A 20,573-nucleotide genomic window follows, 5' to 3' on the forward strand; every position below is an offset into this window, starting at 1 on the left:
CCAAGATAGTCATAAACTTTATTGAATGTCGCAGATTAAATTAAAAACAAACTACAATTTTACAGATTTCTACAGGAAATCACAATCTGCTCAATAGTGGTCCCAATTTCCCCCCCTGGAACCCTAAAATTCCCACCCCCAGGGGGAATTCCCCCCTTGTTGAGAACCCTTGCTCTTGGCTGATCCTGCATTGAACAGGGGGTTAGACTAGATGGCCTTTATGGCCCCTTCCAACTCTATGATTCTATCAGTTCTATAAGGGAAGCCATATGGTATAATGGACAAGGTAGTAGCCTAATGGGGCCAAAAGCAGTTTACATCATTCTCATTCCAATCCCTACTCTTATTACTAAACTCACCAGAGGACCTAGACCAGTAATTCCCTTTCAGCCTAAGCCTACTTCACAGGGATGTTGAGTAAAATGGGAGGAGGGGTATGACCTATGTTACCCTGAACTTGAAGAAAGGGTTGGATTTTAAAAAAAATGTTATAAAGTATTTTAATAAACAACAGAATAGTTCTTCAAGAACCAGAAAGTAATGATCCATGCTGTTCATAATCAATAAAAGGCCACAATAATAAATGCAGTACGACCAAATTATCAGTGTATAATGCTCAACTTCAGAAGTCATTTCTGGAAAAGAAATCGGGGGAAAAGCTTTTTAACTCAGTGTGTCTGAGAGAGGATCATGAATTCAGTTTTAACATCCAGATGAAATGTTTGTATTAGATTCAGATTAAAAACAATTTATTTTTAATCAATTTTAATATGCAATATCTGCTGGGCTTCCTGAGCATCCCCGTAACACTTTCTTAACCACCTGTACTATACAAATAAAGAGGTTATTGGAAGGCACCACAGGCCTCCATAGAAGGAAACCAACCCTATAAAAGCTACTCTGACTTTACATTACAGTCAGAGTGATGCAACAGGATCTGGGAGACCCAAGTTCAAATCCCTGCTCTGCCATGGAAGCTTGCTGGGTAACCTTGGGCCAGTCACATACTCTCAGCCTAGCCTACCTCACAGGTTAGAAACAATAGAACATGTGATATTTGATTGCGGGATTTACAATCAAATTCGGCAAGAACTAATACTGCCCATTTTGGCTGGCCTTCCAACTACCCAAAGATCCACACAAATAAAGATAATACTTTCAGACAAGAATAGTGAGACAACCCACAAAGTCGCCAAGTATGCAAGGCTAGGTATTAAGCTCAGAAGTACTTGGTCTAACTCTGATAAGGGAAATGGAATGGGTACCTGAATGGGTACTATTAATGGAAATATTTAATTTTATTGTCAGTATTTATTCTAATCGATGTTTTTACGTATAGATATTGTTATATTTTAATACTTTCTGATCAAATCTTAATTCTTTTGAATATCTTACGAATAGGTATACTGTTGGTTCTTGTAGGTTATCCAGGCTGTGTAACCGTGGGTATTTTCTTTCCTGACGTTTCGCCAGCAGCTGTGGCAGGCATCTTCAGAGGAGTAACATTGGACAGTGTCTCTCAGTGACAAGTGTATAGGATAAGTAATATATAGTCAGAAGGGGGTTGGGTTTGAGCTGAGTCATTGTCCTGCAAAGTATTAAAGGTAATGTGCAAATCATTGTCCTGTAAGAATCAAGATGATGTGCTAATGAGGGTGTGGTATGTTAATATGGAACCATTGTATCCTGAAGTGTTATCCTGTTAACATGTGGAATCCAAGGCTAATCCACATGTCTATTGTGGACTGTAGTCTTTGTTAGTGTGGAGGTTTTCAGGACAGGAAGCCAAGCCTTATTCATTCTTAAGCTCTCTTCTTTTCTGTTAAAGTTGTGCTGATGTTTATGAATTTCAATGGCTTCCCTGTGCAATCTGACAAAATAGTTGGTAGAATTGTCCAGTATTTCAGTGTCTTGGAATAAGACCCTGTGTCCTGTTTGGGTCAGTCCATGTTCAGCCACTGCTGATTTCTCAGGTTGGCCAAGTCTGCAGTATCTTTCATGTTCTTTTATCCTTGTTTGTATGCTGCATTGTGTGGTCCCGATGTAAACTTGTCCACAACTGCAAGGTATACGATATACTCCTGCAGAGGTGAGGGCGTCTCTTTTGTCTTTTGCTGATCGTAGCATCTGTTGTATTTTCTTGGTGGGTTTAAACACTGTTTGTAGGTTATGTTTTTTCAAAAGTTTCTCCATCCTATCAGTGACTCCTTTAATAAATGGCAGGAATACCTTTCCTATGGGAGACTGTTTTTCCTGAGTTTTCTGATTTTTGTTTGGTTTAATGGTCCTTCTGATTTCATTTATGAAATAGCTGTTTGCTAGCAGTGCGTGATTTAGATGATTAATTTCTTCCTTGAGAAACTGTGGTTCACAGATCCATCTTGCACAGTCCATTAATGTTTTGATTATTCCTCTTTTCTGTCGGGGGTGGTGGATGGAGTTTTTGTGTAAATAGCGATCTGTGTGAGTTGGTTTCCAGTAGATCTTGTGACCTAACTGAAAGTTTGTTTTACGGATGACAAGGGTATCAAGAAATGGGAGTTTACCCTCAATTTCTTTTTCCATGGTAAACTGAATGTTTGGATGGATATTATTGAGATGGTTTAGAAAGTCCATTAATTTTTCTTCACCATGGCTCCAAATAGTAAATGTATCATCCACGAACCTGAACCAGACTGTAGGTTTGTAAGGTGCCGATTATAATGCTGTCGTTTCAAAATATTCCATGTAAAAGTTTGCTATTACTGGACTGAGAGGACTTCCCATAGCTACTCCATCAATCTGTTCATAAAATTCTTTATCCCATAGAAAATAACTTGTTGTCAAACAATGGTATATTGTTTTTTTGTTTTTGTTTATTTGTTGAGGCCAATGGCCAGCATAAAATTACAAAACAGTACTAGGTATATTGTTAGATTCTGCTTTTTTAATCAGTGTTAATTTCTTGAATGTTTGCTTTGCTGGTCAATGACCGTAATAAATTGAAATTCAATTGCCTACCTCACAGGGTTGTTGTGAGGATAAAATGGAGGAAAGGAGAATTATGTAAGCCACCTTGGGCCCCCAGAAGGGAGAGACCTGGGAATAAATTAAGTAAATAAATAAATGAATGCTCAAAATGTAAACCTGCCAATTTGTTTCCTCCATAGCTTTCATAATGAGCTGACAATTGACTACATCCCTGTGCTTGAAAAGTGAACTTCCGAGCATGGGCGGAGGAAGCAGAACTCAAAACCACAGTGACATGTGGCACAGTAGCACAATACAGAACTTTGTACATAATAAGCAGGTCATCAGGCAATGCAAACCATGTCATCCGATGCAATACGTTTAATCGAAAATAGAAAGTGGAGGAGTGGGAAATCAAACCCGGGTATCAAAGGTTATACAGCATCTCTCTTACCTGAAGTTGTCCTTGTCCCTGAACTCGTGGTCGCAGAGCCATATGAAGGCCCAAATCCAGGAGGTGGAGCAGTCGGAGTAGTCCACGTATTGTGGTATGGAGAATATGAAGGAGACCTGGGCAGAGGAGACGGTTTAAATAATTTCAGTGATCACTGCCAGAGATATGTTTTCCAATAGGCACTAACGTAACATTTAAAGAGTCAAGTAATGTTGGACCTATGACTGTCAGCGAGGCGCATATTCAAATTTAAAATTACATACAGTAGAAAAGCAATATCTACCCAGTTAAATCTTAAGACAAAAGGTGTCCCCAGCAACTTTTTAACTAGTATTAAACATATCTTTATTTAAAGATTTTATTTATTTTATTTATTGAATGCTTCATACTTCAAAAGTATGTTTTAATTTCATTATTTTTCCAAGTCATTACTGAAGTTGAATCTTGTTACTGGTGAATAATATTTAAAAACAGGTTGAACCATGGACAAAAATAAGGACAAAAATTCCGTCTAGAATGTTAGAAAATTCTTCCTAACAGTTAGAGCGGTTCCTCAGTGGAACAGGCTTCCTCGGGAGGTGGTGAGCTCTCCGTCCCTGGAGGTTTTTAAGAAGAGGCTAGATGGCCATCTGTCAGCAATGCTGATTCTATAACCTTAAACAGATGATGAGAGGGAGGGCATCTTGGCCATCTTCTGGGCATGTAGTGGGGGTCACTGGGGGTGTGGGGGGGAGGTAGTTGTGAATTTCCTGCATTGTGCAGGAGATTGGACTAGATGACCCTGGTGGTCCCTTCCAACTCTATGATTCTAAGGTGGGTGAATCAAAATGTCTTTCAGTAGAACCTCAAGAAAGTTCCCCTGAGACTTTCTCACATCTCTCCCCCTCCTGCCGCAGCTCAAAAGACTGCCCCATGAGGTGCATCTGAACATGAATAATTGCACTGTGCAACAGCTGAAACGGTGGTTCCATTAAACAGCCAGTACATTTCAATGGTACAAAATAGAACTACCAAATTTACTGATTGTTAATGCACACATCATGACTAAGGACAAATAATGTCCAGATTGGTTGATTTCCTAAACATACTCCCCAAAAAATCATGATTGTAAAAATAAATGAAGTTTTGATTCAGTAGGGTTTGGGAGGTAGCTGCTGCCTACACTGGATACAATTATCTTGGCAGAAGTGAACCATTCAAACTGTTTCTCCATGGAATGGCTCTGGGAATTGATCTAGTCCCTTGCAGGTTAATTAGCTGAGGCAAAACCCCAATAGGTTCCTGGAGATAAACAACAGCATCCCGAGGAAGGTTATTTTACTTGCAAGCTTTCTCGCATGACACAGAAATTCAGGACAACACTATAAATTGCACAAGGCAGCAATATGGAAGGTATAAATAAAACATGTCTTTACAATTAAAATTATGTGTGTTAAGTGCAGTCAAGTCACTTCCGACTCATGGCGACCCTATGAATCAATGCCCTCCAAAATGTCCTATCTTTGACAGCCTTACTCAGATCTTGCAAATTGAGGGCTGTGGCTTCCTTTATTGAGTCAATCCATCTCTTGTTGGGTCTTCCTCTTTTCCTGCTGCCCTCAACTTTTCCTAGCATGACTGTCTTTTCTAGTGACTCTTGTCTTCTCATAATGTGACCAAAATAGGATAGCCTCAGTTTAGTCATTTTAGCTTCTATATAGCCAGTCTCAGTTCTGTCAGACGTCTCTCAGCCTGCGTGAAGGCAGGCAATGGCAAACCACCTCTGAACGTCTCTTGCCTTGAAAACCCAATGGGGTCGCCATAAGTCAGTTGTGACTTGATGGTGTGTGCATGCACTCACACACCAAGCACACACATATAAAGTCAGATGAAGAGGCAGTCCTGGAGAACCCTGTCCCGGAGGCTGACAATCTAAAGAACAAGATAACCAAAGATATATTTGAAAGCTGGAGATTGGTAAACACAGATTAGCAAAAATAAGTGTGTGTGGGGGAAAGAATCAACCCGGTAGAGAGTTCAATATATAAAGGAACAATAAAAATACAAAGATGAAAATTAGAGGAAGAAATCTGGGGACCAAAGTATACGAAGATGGTTACTGCAGAAAAATCTGAGACAGAAAATGCAAAGCTACAGCGTGAATACATTTGAAATTAAGAACCAGACTCTTAAACTGGATGTGAAAAGGCAGCCAATTTAGGAAAACTAAAAGAAGAAACATGATCATATCTGTATGCGAATAAAAAAATTAGGTATGTAGCAGAACACAAAAGACTTAAAACGGAAACAAGGAACACCAAGCAAAAGCACATTACAGTAATTTAGAATGGAACTTTTAGTGACCAGAGTTTAGGAAATCCTTATATAGCAAGTAGATCTGCTGTAATAAACGATAATGTCTATTTTGAAACAGCTAAACAGCATTCCTTGGAAGTTTCAGGTTTAACACTGTAGCAGGGATTTCTTCACCTGAATTATGCAAGGCTATGCACCTCCAAAGCTAAGAACGTCATTAAAAGAAGGTGATTATGTGTCAGGGAAAGCCAAGTTCTATGATCTCAAGCGGCCAGCCTAGGTTCTAGGTAACCAGCTTGAAATGCATTTTGGCACAAAACTGAACTCTTGGGTTTCATCAGGCACTGTAATAAAGTTTCTGATGGCTGAACCAAAGCCTGCTAAACCTGAAGAAATAGAACATTAACAGATGACAACTTTTTGAAATCCATATCCTTTTCTTAACAAGTTAAACTGTGAGCAACCATGCTTAATATTTGATAGTGCTATCAGTGGCAAACAAAATCCATCTCTCCCGCCCCACCTGCCATGCAAATACACTGTTCATCAGGAGATGGAGACCCCTGACAAAACCACACGAGCACCCCAAGATGGCTAGTCATAGTGCTTACCTTCGGTTGCCAGCTAGATATCCCAGCAGCCCTCCGGCACCTAATCCGGTCCAGAAACCCGGTCCTGAACTTGAATCCGAACCGAAACCACTGGCAGCTCCTTCATTCAAATATAAGCACAGAGAAGTATTTCTTGTAATTTTTTTAATGGGGAAGAATGGTCTTTTCAGATCATTTCACAACTGTCATCATATTTAACGCAGTAAAAAAGAAAATACCTCTGTACTAACGACAAGAGCTAAATCAAAAGAAAGTAGAGGATGCCAAGCATATCATAACCACACTTCAAATATATTAATACTCAAGACAAAATTCCAAACTTGTGTACAATATTGCAACTAGAACTCCTCCAAATGAGGAATACATAAAATACAGTCCATATAAAGTCCATAAATGGAAATCCTCAAAGCAAAGCGTACCTTGAATATTCCAAACAGCGATGTTCAGTTCCAATTCCAATTTCTTGCACATGAAATGTGCAATTGGAACTGAACATCGCTGTTTGGAATATTCAAGACACACTTTGCTTTGAGGATTTCCATTTATGGACTTTATATGGACTGTATTTTATGTATTACTCATTTGGAGGAGTTTATCATATTCAATGCAACATTTTCAGCTTTCTGGCACCTTCCGACTCCCCCCCGCTTCTGGGTGCTGGTTCCCCCCCTCCCTGCTTCCCTTCTCTAGTGGTCTTAGACCCTGTTGAAGAACTGCAAGGAAGAGAGTCTGCTGGGAAAACACAGCATGGGTTGGTTCAGCCAGCCTTTGTTATCAGTTGTTTACTCAGTGCTTAGGACTTGCAGCTGACGGTTTGGACGGCTTCCATTTAAGTCCCTGTGTGATAAAATGCTCCTGTCTGGGGGTGAGTGATCTGTGATGCCCAGCCAACCGTGCAAATCATCACTCCATGTTAGTGAGTGGGTGTAAGTATGCAGACCAGCCTGAAATTTAAAAACTTAACCTGCACCACTTTAGTAGTCAAATGCAAGACAAGAGCCCTTCAAGGCTAGAAAACAAAATGCCTTTGACATTTCGGAATGCCAAATTTCAGGTGTGTTTATTCAGAAGCAAGCAAGCTGAGAACCACTTGCTTATTTATTTTATTTTTATTTCATTTCATTTCCACCCCGCCCTCCCCAACCAGAGGCTGGGCTCAGGGTGGCTCACAAACCCAGAATTAAAACGATAAAAACATTAAAACTACTGTTAAAACAGCCCGGTACAATCTAAACAATGGAGGACAAAAATGTCCAGTGGCACCAAAAATCGAAAATCCAAATATCTGGCTGCAACCGGGTGAGCAGGTGGATACGCCCCAACAGTGGTATCAGCAAGAGGGCAGAAATAGAAACGGGGTGCTAAGTGTTTATAGGTGAAACCGTAGCTGACCTCAACCATAAGCCTGGCGGAATAGTTCCGTCTTAGTCAAGTCTGCTCAAGGCTATAACCTTCAAGAAACTTATGTCAACAGCAAGAGTACAACCGACAAGGCCCCTGGTTTCTGTATGCCTTTGCACTTGACTGACTGTAGAGTTTCCAGCAGAAAACCTACACCGTTTGTGTATTCCATCCTTAAACCTCCTAAAATTAACCCATAATTTCAGAGACTGATATTTAAAAGAGGGACAGAAAGATCATCACCCCAAGCTCAGACCCTCATTTTCAAATAACACTTCCAACACTGCTGGTTTAGTCTAATGTGTCACATTAGAAACACAAGAATCTGCCATGAGATACACAGGCTGTAGCAACAGCTATTGTGGACCTGAGGTAGGTGTGACATATGGGAAAAAACAGACATCACTCAATTCTCCTACCATCTGACTGCCACGCAAATATCACCCTAGCACTGCCAATATTTCTGTGTCTCTGTGGCCGTATAGTGAGGTGAGAACTATGGGACCGTCTCTCCTGGCATGCCCCCCAGAGAGCTTTACGCTCATTGAACAATAATCTACTGGTGGTCCCCAGCCCAAGGAGTGTGCAGCTGTCCTCTGGCCTGGTGGAATAGTCTTCCTAGTAATATCTGGGCCCGGTGGGATCTTGAGGAGTTCCACAGGGCCTGAAAAACGAAGCTATTCCGCCAGGGCAGCCCAAGTTTTACATCGTTGCTGGCCTCCCCATCCTCCCCCCCTGCCACTTCCTGTTGATTGTAGGAGGTTACACTGCCCAAACGGGTCTACAGCGGCTGCTATCACCCTGCTATTTATTTATTTATTTTTCAAATTTATAGCCCGCCCTCATTCCCAGCAAGCCAGGCTCAGGGCGGGTATAAAGGTAAAGGTCCCCTGTGCAAGCACCGGGTCATCCCTAACCCATGGGGTGACGTCACATCCCGATGTTTTCTAGGCAGACTTTGTTTTGGTTTGCCAGTGCCTTCCCCAGTCAACTTCCCTTTACCCCCAGCAAGCTGGGTACTCATTTGACCAACCTCAGAAGGATGAAAGGCTGAGTCAACCTTGAGCCGGCTACCTGAACCTTACTTCCGTCGGGATTGAACTCAGGTTGTGAGCAGAGCTTTGGGCTGCAGTATTGCAGCTTACCACTCTGTGCCACGGGGTGGGTAACAACCTTTAAAACACATAAAACCATCAAACATTAATAAAACATCATAATAAAACCATAGCCTTAAAATTATGAGAATGTCACCTTGATATTTTATTCTATCCTATAGTTGTGCTAAGATATTGTGGTTGGAGATGATGTTTTTATGGTTTTGAATGTTGTAACCTGCTCTGAGCCCAGCCTGGCTGGGAATGAGGGCGGACTAGAAATGTAAATAATAATAATAACAATAATAACAATAGTGATAAATGCACCTGTGAAACTTGATTTAAATCCTGGTGTAGGTGGGTTCTGATGACCCTGCCCGTAGGTTCCCGATGGCCCGTCACCGTAAGAGAATCCATGCTGTGGCCGGTTGTCGCAGAGGAAGAGCTTATAAACGCCATACACAAGCACCACAAACAACACTATCAGGACCAATCCAGCCCCGGAAGCGATGGAATCGTGAGCAGTAGCAGAGTGGGGACTGCCGCCGAAGTAGCTGGCCTTATGCTGCCCGTCTTTACTCAGCTCTAGAGTGTACTGCAGGCCACATGAGCCCTTCAGCACGTAAGGGTCGTCCGGGTAATCGTAGCCTTCGCAGCTCACGTCAATCCTTCCAAAGTGGTACGAAGGATCCATCTGCGCTTTGCACTCCCACTGAAAAAGCAAAATAGGATTTTTGTTTTTTTTGTTTGTTTGTTTTTGCTTTTCTCTGTATGCACTGGAAGACAAAGTTTTCATGCAGGAGTATTTTTACATTCTGCAAACCGAGTTCTGGGTATCCAAGGTACCAAAAAATATACCAGTTCTGAAAACTTGACAGATCTTGCCCTTGTGGGAATGTGACTGTACAAGAACTTTGTAACATGTTAATTTTATATTGACCTTTGATATCTTTCATTCTTTTCAATGGTGTGTGTGTATATATATATATTTGCTGTCAAGTCACATCTGACTTCTAGCAATTCCTGGTTGAGTTTTCAAGGCAAGAGACATTCAGAGGTGGTTTGCCATTGCCTGCCTCCACATAACGACCCTGGTATTCCTTGGAGGTCTCCCATCCAAATACTTACCAGGGCCGACCCTGCACATGAACACATGAAGATGCCTTATACTGAATCAGACCCTTGGTCCATCAAAGTCAGTACTGTCTGCTCAGACCGGCAGCAGCTCTCCAGGGTCTCAGGCAGAAGTCTTTCACATCACCTACTCGCCTAGTCCCTTTAACTGGAGGTGCCAGGGATTGAACCTGGGACCTTCTGCACGCCAAGCAGATGCTCTACCACTGAGCCACAGCACCTGCTTAGCTTCTGAGATCTGAGGAGGTCAGGGCTTTAGCTAATTAGTGGACTTGAATATATCCAGCAACTCACTTGAAGTAGTGTGCATTGACACTGTTTATTTTTTAAATCACATTTTTAATTGGAAGCTCAGTAATCTATCTTCAATTACATCGATGAGGCTGGGAGGCATCAGAACTTCCATTCAGAGATGGAGCAGCCGTCTTGTGATTAATCAGAGACAGCTCATGGCAACTACTCCTTTGCCTGGAAAGAGTCAGCTTGCCTCGAGCCAAGAATGACGGTGTGCTTTTTACAAACACTGCGTGTCTGTCTCCACCCCTACAGAAGGAAAGACACCAATAACTTCGTTAATGACTCAAGCAAACCGAGTTGTCCGACTGGAGATACCCTGTTTGAACTTAGCATGTGCTGTGTCGTGCTTTTTTGTTTTAACCCCTGTACTATTTTAAAAGCAACTGTTAAGGATGGTTTGTTTAAAATTTGATATTATAATTTAACACCTGGTTGTTTATCACCGTGGTCAGCCTATGTATATTTACTAGTTGGATTATTTCCTGTAACACAGAGGTGCTGTTTTTTCATTCTATTTTAAGAGCGGGCAATTACTTATCCCAACAGATAAGTATGGCTGAAAATTCTCAAATTTTCTTTTAAAATCTTGTTTTTTAAATTCCATCCGTTGTTTCTTGTGGCTGGGAAAGCAGACAAATCGCCAACAGTCCACGAGTTGGTACACAAACAATGCCAAACCACTGAGAGAGCCACAGAAAAAGGGAGTTCCAGTCTTTATGCGCCTAACAGGGCTTGCAAGGTGGGCGTTCAGAATGGCATTGGGGAAAGTAGCCAGATGAGGCATGCTCAGTAGCAAGGGTCTTTAAACTCTTAGGCCATTTATGCTTGGTAATTAGTTTCAGGCTGAAGTGCCCCGCATATTTTTTTGATTTCTTCACTCACTGCAAAGCCGGTGCATACCTGCTTTACATTTCATAACAGCCCCTTTAACGTGACCTTTTGTATTTGTTCTGCCCCCACATCTAAGCATTTACTGAAGGAACCATGAAAAATCACAGCGAGGCTTAGCTATGCAAATGATGATTGCTAATGGCTATGCAAACAAAGGAACAAAGGAGCAGGCGAGTGGGAGGGTGGAATTTGTTTGACTTTCTTCTCTTGCATCTGGACCGTGAGTAGTCATTTTAAAGGGCGGATTTAAAAAAGCAGCTTTGAGCAAGCATCAAAATCAACTTTGCATAAATGGCCTTAAGGTTGCAAGTTTACCCTGAGGATTTCCCTTCAGTGCAGAACTACCGGTCTGACGGTCCTCACTGGCTATCTTTTTTCTTCTGCTTCTCGCTGGGGCCATCTTCACCTCCCAACTCGCCATCCACGCAAGGTGTAGCCATCAAGCCTGCCCGGAGATGGTGCCGGACTGCAAGCCGCTTCACCGACCAGGCAGCCTTTGCAGCCGGTGCCAGTTGCAGTCCACCCGCAGAGCAGCCCAAGGGAGGCATCAGCAACAGCGGCCACAAAGAAGGCCAGGACGGGGCTGGAAAAAGCCATCTAGGCCCAGCAACAGCCCAGGCACTGAGGCCTAGGGAGGGGCAGACCTACAAGGTCTACGGCAGGGGTGTCAAGCATAAGGCCCGTGGGCCGGATCAGGACTCTTGAGAGCTCTTATTGGTCCCGCGAGCCAGCCACTACCACCCCACTATCGATCTGTCTCAAATAGTACCCAGTCAAGGTCATCTATCTAAAGCCTGTTGGTACAGTTTTCAAAAGAGTAGCAATATAAACCCATAATTATATTGAACTGCCTATATGTTCGTTCCCAGAAAAGACAGAAAAAAATGTGCGAAGCACCAGAGGTTACAAGGTGTTTATCTAATAATTTGTAGTTACTCCAAAGTTTTACAAAATAGTAATAGCAAAGGTTCAAATAAATTACAAAACATGTATTATAGTGTGAACTGTAAATTACAAAACATGTGTACACTGTAATACATGTTTTGTAATTTACAGCGTAGGATCCCCGTGGCGCAGAGTGGTAAGCTGCAGTACTACAGTCCTGCTCTGCTCATGACCTGAGTTCAACCCCAACGGAAGTTGGTTTCAGGTAGCCGGCTGAAGGTTGACTCAGCCTTCCATCCTTCCGAGGTCGGTCAAATGAGGACCCAGCTTGCTGGGGGTAAAGGGAAGATGACTGGGGAAGGCACTGGCAAACCACCCCGTAAACAAAGTCTGCCTAGTTAAACGTCGGGATGTGACGTCACCCCAAGGGTCAGGAATGACCCGGTGCTTGCACAGGGGACTTTACTTTTTAAAATTTTTTACAGTGTACACTGTAATACATGTTTTGTAATTTATTTGAACCTTTGTTGTAGCTACTCCAAAGTTTTACAAAATAGTAATAACAAGTTATTAGATAAACGCCTTGTAATCTCTGGTGCTTTGCACATTTTTTCTGTCTTCTATCAGAGGTTTCTCCCCCTCCTTTTTCCCATTCCCAGAAAAGGACAGAGAAACACAGTAGAAGGAAGAAAAAACTAAAATAATAATCTCGCTTCTCTAACCAATCAATTTTTTATAAAAAGTTGTGTTGTAAGGGAGGAGATGGGAGGGAAGACAGCGTAGCATAGCCTGATCTTGTCAGATCTCAGAAGCTAAGTAGGGTTGGTACTTGGATGGAAGACCACCAACGAATGCTACGCAGAGGAAGGCAATGACAAACCACTTCTGTACCATCTGTTATTGGCTAACACTCACTTCCGACCTGAAAATTCCAACACTACTTATATGAAAGACATTTGGAGCTCTTCTTGATTTAAATTGCTGAGATTGTGACTGTTGAATGAGTTTTATTTGCATGCAGCCATAGGCCATTACAAACATGTCAACAATTACCTCTAATAGTTATAAATATACATAATAAAAATATTCAAAATTAGTAAGATGCAAAACTATGTTAACTAAATTAATAAAACGCAAAACAATGCTAGCTGAAAATTGTAGCGAAATCCCGGCAAACCAGAAAGACCTATCAATCAATCAAAAGCAGCTCACAGAATTGTCTCTCTTAGCAGCTATGTTGGATCTTATTTTCTTTGCTGCCAAGACAAACAGGGAGGTCTTATAGGAAACAAACCCATCAGAGTCTTATAACAAAAATATTAGTTTCTCAACACTAGAGCAAGTATTTAAACCAGAAATCAAGCCTGTAAAGATTCTGATTGTTAGATTGAGTAGACTGGATTGTAATAGTTATTGTATTATATATTAGTAAATTAAACACTGTAGTCTTGTTGGACATGAGCCACCCTGAGCCCTGCTCTGTCAGGGAACGGGCAGGATATAAATTTAATAGAAGAGATGGTTTTTATATGCCGACTTTCTCTACCACTTAAGGGAGACTCAAACCGACTTACAATCACCTTCCCTTCCCCTCCCCACAACAGACACCCTGTTAGGTGGGGTTGAGAGAGTGTGACTAGCCCAAGGTCACCCAGCTGGCTTCATCCATAGGAATGGGGAAACAAACCCAGTTCTCCAGATCCACCATTCCAAACCACCGCTCTTAACCACTACATCATTTAACTGATACTAGTTCTAAGTCAACGTACCTGTACGTCATGGCCATCCCAGCCTTTATTGTAACACTGGGCAACGTCAGGGGTGTGCGCTGCACATCCAGCTGTGCCTCCGGTGCACTGCAACTGGGGGATTGGAGATGTCCGCCGGGAACTGGTGTACCGGCCAGAGTAGAGCGTCAGGGCTTGCACATCTCGCAACAGGACTCTTTCTGAAAGAACATACGCGCGTTAATTTATACCGAGACTCGAGGAACATGATGCCGAAGCTGCAAGCGTAGATGTTAAACGTATTTGCTGGAGCAGGCAGCTTTCAAAGTCGACAAAAGGGCTACCAGAAGAACCACTCCTGTCGTGAGCTTCTGTCTCCCTGTGGCAAATCCCGAGTCTTTATTTAACAACACAGGAATATAGCTACGAGGTTCTTCAGTGACTGAAAGCACGAAGAAGAAAATACGTTTGAAGCTTTTTCTGCAGAACACCATATAAACAGGTGTAAGGAAGAAGAATGGCATGATCACTGCCTTGATTACTGCCTTGTTAGATCAGAGCTTTGGAAGCTCTTAAGCAACATACTACAACCTCTAGGAGCCAGAGTGGTGTAGTGGTTAAGAGTGGTGGTTTGGAGCGGTGGAGTCTGATCTGGAGAACCGGGTTTGATTCCCCACTCCTCCACATGAGCAGCGGACACTAATCTGGTGAAACTGGATTTGTTTCCTCACTCCTACACATGAAGCCAGCTGGGTGACGTTGGGCATGTTACAGCTCTGTTACAGCTCTTTCAGCCCCACCTACCTCACAGGGTGTCTGTTGTGGGGACGGGAAGGGAAGGTGATTGTAAGCCGGGTTGAGTCTCCCTTAAGTGGTAGAGAAAGTCGGCATATAAAAACCACTTCTTCTTCTCTGGTTCTGTTTCCGTGCCATATAGAAACCTACCACATTTTGATTCTGCCCATTCTCCAAGGAGCTCAGGACAGTATAAATGATTCTCCCTTCTCTATTTTATCCCCACAACAACACTGCAAGGCAGTGTTAGGACATTGGCCCGATAGGTTAGGCTGAGAGAGACTGACCCAAAGTCAGCCAGTGAGCTTCATGACAAGCGTGGTGATTTGAACCCACATGCTAGTCTGACACTCTAACCATTTCACAATGCTGGTAAGGTACACTGCACCTGAACATAGAAGTGCTGTTTAGAGTGCAAACCTCTCCATGCTTACTTGGGAACTGCGCTCAGCAGGACTTCCTTCCAAGGACTGAGCTATTAACTGTCAAGGCTAACAATATGATACATAAAGAACTGCCTTGCTAGATCACACCCTGGTCATTACTGGACTCCTCTCCCAATGGCAGCCATACAGGTGCCTCTTCCCATGAAGGCCATAAAGACTGCCACCCTCCCCAAGCATACTGATTGGAACGAGAAGTTCCATGGGACTGAAATGAAGAATAAGAGTTGGTTTCTATACGCCGACTTTCTTTACTGCTTAAGAAGAATCAAACTGGCTTCCCTTCCCCTCCCCACTGCAGACACCCTGTAAGGTCGGTGGGGCTGAGGGAGCTGTGACTAGCCCAAGGTCAACCAGCTGGCTTCATGTGTAGGAGTGGAGAAACCAATTCAGTCCACCAGACTAGCCTCCGCCACTCATGGAGGAGTGGGGAATCAAACTCAGTTCTCCAGATCAGAGTCCACTTCTCCAAACTACCGTTCTTAACCACTACACCACGCTGTTAGTAAATGCTTACTAACATTCAAAAATGGCGTTCCTGGATCAGACTCAAGAGGCTTCATCTTAGATCACCTTTCTGACTCCAACAGCCTCCACTCGAGTGAACCTTACAAACAGGGTACAGAGATGACATTTGTCTCCTAACATTACTTAATTGTGACGTTGACATCTGTTAATCAGCTACTGCCAATATTAAGTTATTAGAACTAGCATTTTACTGTAATTAATAGCAACATCGGCGATAATATTATTGGATACAGGAATCGTCCAAAAACCCTTGTACACTACTTTGAAGGCTAGCATGGAAGAGAAGCAAAATATAAGTATAATACAGCATCCTGTTTCCCACAGCAAATGGCCAAAACGTAACTACACAGTGCTTTTTTAAGCCCACCTTTCAGTAGAACTAGACTGAAAGTTGATTTCCACGGCAGTTAAAACAGTAAACAAGTAAATGTCTGCAAAAGCCAGCAAGAACCAATGAACATATTGATCATTAAACACAGCTTGTTGTCAAAATGCCCACCAGGAAGCCTGCCAGCAAAGGAAACAGAACGCCACATTCTTTGCGCCCCGCATCTGGCATTCAGGGGTAGATCAAAAGCTCAATTGACGCATCTCAGCTACCAGGAACTGAGACCCTATTAATACCACTCAACGGCCCGTAGTCATTTAGCCAGTTTTATGGCAAGGCTGGAATCAGAATCCATGCCTGCCATGACTTGGATATGCAAAGGCTTGGAACAGGAGGTTCCATTGAACTAACATGTTTTTTTAATAATTTGTGAGTCGATATTTTACTGTTTTAACATATTTTTATTGGTGTGTCTGTGTAGATAGACAGATAGACACTCAGAATTTAGTGTGTCATTATGTTAGGGTTTTAGAGTTTTATTGTTTGGTTTTATTAAGGATTACATATATTGATTTTTGTGTTTTTAAATGATGTTACCCGCCCTGAGCCAGTTTGCTGGGGAGGGTGGGTTATAAGTCTAAAACATAAATAAATAAACACACACACAATCTGTGATTTTACTATTGTTACCCACCCTGAGCCTGGTTTTGGCCGAAGAGGACAGGCTAGAAATGCGATAGATAGATAAAATAGATTAGCTAGATAGACTAAACAAGAAAGACTAGACAGATGTTTTACTGAGCTAAAGTCCACCCCAGGTCCAATGTTCTCCCCAGACTGTGGCCCTGCCGCAGCCAGCCGCACGCCGCTCCGCTCCTCACAACAACCCTGCAAGGTAGGCCGAGCTCAGAAAGAGCCCCACAGTCGCCCAGCAAGCTTCCTAGAAGGTTCGGGATTCGAACCCACGTCTCCCCGACCCTGACCTAACCACCACGCCACCCTAGCAGGGCCTGTCCTGCTTCCTGTAAAGGTGTCTGTCTAGTAAGGGCTGGGAAGAGGCCTTTGACCAAGTAGTCCAAGGAGGCTGATAACGGACTAAAACATCTCAGCTGTCGTTTAAAGCGCCGCGAGAAGGTTCCTGTTTATCTTTGCCGCGACAGACTGGATAAATAAAATGTGACTGGATAAATAAAATGTTGGAACTACCAGAAATGGCTAAACTTACGGCATTAGTAAATCAAAAGGAGAATACAGAATTTGTGGGAGAATGGGAGGCACGGACCATATATCGTCAAAATGAATTTAAATTGGGGAGCATTGAAGGTTATGTTTTGTCCTAATTCATTTGATTAAGGTAGACATATTATTAAGATTAATGATTTAGATTTGAAGAATTGTAATCCAATTTAGATACGAAGCACTGTATCGAATTAGAAATTAAAGGCCAAGGTGACAATAAAGTTGTCCAAAAGATAAGAGGAGGAGAGAGGGGAAGTCAACGCAAAGATATGAATTAATTAGTTATATAGAATAGAGAAATATTGTTTTTATCATATAATTAACGAATGATGGAAACTACTGCAATATAAAAAAACAATTAAAAAAATGTTATTAAAAAAATATCTTTGCCGCGACAGGCTGATTCGGCTCCCCCTCCCCGAACGGACGACCGTAATGAAACTGAGACCGGCCTGACCTTGTTGCTGCCAGCCCCACGCCGCTCCGCTCCCCGTCAGCACCACCAACAGCGACAGCCACAGCCGCCCCCGCGACGGCGCCGCCATGACTGCGCCTCGGCTCTCGCCTCAAGGCCAGCAACCGTCTTCCCCCGTCAGCGACTGTTGCGACGGCGCATGCGTCAACTGCCACTTTCAACGCCCGCTCCTCTCCCCCTCGGCTCCCTTTGCCGTCTGTTAGACGCCGGAACATCATCGCGCGAGTCAGCTTTTTTTTTTTAGCCCCGCCTTCGCTTCACCCTGAGCCAATGAGAGGGAGAGCCGGGGTTGTACAACGCGCGGATAGGATTGGGCCGATGGCCCTCCCAGCAATCCTATTGGTACGCTGAGAAAAGGGGGGGGGCAAACAAAAGGCACACTAGCCAATAGCGTTGTGCTTCGTGTATATCCGGGATAAGGTGCTGCAGCGGTAAAAAGAGCATACAAGAACATGGGTTCAAGCGCTCACGCTGTCATGAAGCTCATCAAGTGACCCTGGGCCAGTTCATTCTCTCTAAACTACTTCACAGGGATGTTGTGATGATAAGACGGAGAAGGGAAAGCTATGTATGCAGAAGGATAGAATACAAACAGATAGATGTGTTAACTTGTGAAAACAAATTAATGAGAAGTATTTTCACAGGATCTGTGTTGAAATGTCACTACATGACTAAGAGGAATGGTGGAGGGGTGTGAGTCAAATGTCTCACTACATGATGTAATGCAGTGACTACGTGATAGCAAACTTATAGATTGCTTGAGCAAAGGATCCTTGATACTGAAGGACGGACGTTATGGCCCGGAGAATATGCTCCCCACTAAACTTTGGGATTAACCCAGAAATAGGCAGCTTGCCAAATTATTTTTCCTCCCTTATCTCCCCACCTCTAAGGCGACAGTTTATGCTGGCACATCTAAACCTCTTACCGTCTGCAGTTACAAGAGGCAGGTACGCAAACATCCCCTATGAGGAGAGACTTTGTTCATGTGCCAAAAAACAACCAGAATCAGCTGTCCACATCCTCCTGCACTACGAACTCCATACGTCGGCCAGAGAGAAATATATAGTACCCCTCTTAATCAACAGCCGAGCTCAAACTGATGCAGGGCTTGTACGATATCTACTAAACGATGGCAACCCGCATGTAACTTGGGCGATAGCTAGATTCCTTGTAACCTCGCTAAGCATGCCGCACTCAATGGTACCCTGCACTTTACATGCAGCACTGGATGTAGATATATTTTAGCTTTTGCTACCTATTGTTTTAGGAATTTTAAGTAGAAATACTGTATTTATGCCATTAAAGGGTTTTTTTGTATTTTTTGACATGATGTAATGAGGGTGGAATTAGGAGGAAAGTTCAAGGGCTGGAAGAAAATCTAGAATTCTTGCATTGTCCATGACATAATGAGAAAGCAGTCCAGTTATTTATTTGGGAATCAATCCCACTGAAGTTAGTGGGTAGGACCAAAACCACAGTGAATGGTCAGAGTGTTAGGTTGAATCTGGGAGACTGAGGTTCAGCTGTGCCATGGAAACTTGCTGGGTGGGCCAGTCACTCCATCCTTCAGCCTGACCTACTTTGCAGGGTTGATGTGAGGGTGAGAGCTTGGGAAGGTTGGAATTTATTTCTGGCAGTTTTCACCTGGCTTCTTCTCCTAAGACAAACCAAGCAGCAGAAGAAGAGTTGGTTTTTATATGCCTACTTTCTCTACCATTTTAGGAAGAGTCAAGCCAGCTTACAATCACCTTCCCTTCCCCTCCCAACAACAGACACCCTGTGAGGTAGGTGAGGCTGAGAGAGAATGACTTGCCCAAGGTCACCCAACTGGCTTCGTGTGTAGGAGTGGGGAAACAAATCCAGTTCACCAGATTAGCATCAGCCACTCATGTGGAAGAGTGGGGAATCAAACCTGGTTTTCCAGATTATAGTCCACCACTCCAAACCACCACTCTTTAATCACTACACCACGCTGGCTCTCATGATGCAAAACGTCTACAGAGCCAGTCCAATAGTCTACCAAGAGGAGTATCACCCACTGTTGGAGATAACTATAGATTTATCTAATTTTCATTTATAGTCTGCCTTTCTCACTAGGATTCCAAGGCTAGTGTTGCCAATCTCCAGGTGGGGCCTGGAGATCTCACAGAATTACAAGCCCAGGCTGTAGAGATCAGTTCCCCTGGGAGCAGCTTCTTTAGAGACTGAACTGCAGGGCATTATACCCTACAAAGGACCTTCCCAATCCTCACTTTTCCCAAGCTCCAACCCTAACAGTGCATTCCTAAGGAGAGTTACTCCAATTTAAGCCCATTGAAATGAATGACTCTCCTTGGGAATGCACTGTAAATAGGATTGGCAGCTCTGGGTTGGGAAATACCTGGAGATTTTGGGGGCGGAGCCTGAGGAGGGCAGGGTTTGGGGAGGGACTTCAATGCCCTAGAGTTCAGTTGTCAAAGCAGCCATTTTCTCCAGGTGAACTGCTCTCTGCTGGCTGGACAGCAGTTGTAATAGCAAGAGATCTCCAGCTACTACCTGGAGGTTGGCAACCCTAACTGTAAATGTCCAGAAATTTCCCAACCCAGAGTTCAATACAACTACTCAGTCACTAGGCCTATTGCAAAATACAACATTGGTCCCTCTTCGCCACCAGCGGGAGGTTTTTGGGGCAGAGCCTGAGGAGGGCGGGGTTTAGGGAGGGGAGGGGCTTCAATGCCATACAGTCCGATTGCCAAAGCGGCCATTTTCTCCAGACTTGGAGAGTTAGGTGCTAACACCTGTTTTGTATTTAATTGTGAGCAAGAAAGAATAGTCTATACCATACTTGTATCCCATCGGGAACTGGTTATATTGCTGCTGTAGAAGACTGAATTAAACAGACTACTTTTTTATGTAATTTATTTACAAAATGGATGACATAATATGGGGCTGAAGAAAAGAATGTGAAACGGCCGTCCCCCATTTTATGGATTTATACCTGCTATTGGATATCCTAAAGAAACTGGTTATTAGTGGAATCCAGAA

At 43.2% G+C, this 20,573-nt stretch overlaps 1 protein-coding gene across 1 annotated transcript in view; it reads right to left on the reverse strand.

The window, feature by feature from the left end:
* The window catches only part of SARAF (store-operated calcium entry associated regulatory factor), a 35,877-nt gene extending 18,261 nt beyond the window's left edge, over positions 1-17,616 (reverse strand). The window contains exons 1-5 of the mRNA XM_056848502.1: positions 17,529-17,616; positions 13,781-13,959; positions 9,132-9,516; positions 6,310-6,409; positions 3,404-3,519 (exon numbers count right to left, since the gene is read on the reverse strand). Of these exons, the coding sequence (XP_056704480.1) occupies positions 3,404-3,519; positions 6,310-6,409; positions 9,132-9,516; positions 13,781-13,959; positions 17,529-17,616 (868 nt within the window). The remainder of the gene's footprint in view (positions 1-3,403; positions 3,520-6,309; positions 6,410-9,131; positions 9,517-13,780; positions 13,960-17,528) is intronic.
* Positions 17,617-20,573: the final 2,957 nt, after the last annotated feature.

The sequence above is a fragment of the Euleptes europaea genome, chromosome 4 (assembly GCF_029931775.1).
Source record: "Euleptes europaea isolate rEulEur1 chromosome 4, rEulEur1.hap1, whole genome shotgun sequence".
NCBI lineage: Eukaryota > Metazoa > Chordata > Lepidosauria > Squamata > Sphaerodactylidae > Euleptes > Euleptes europaea.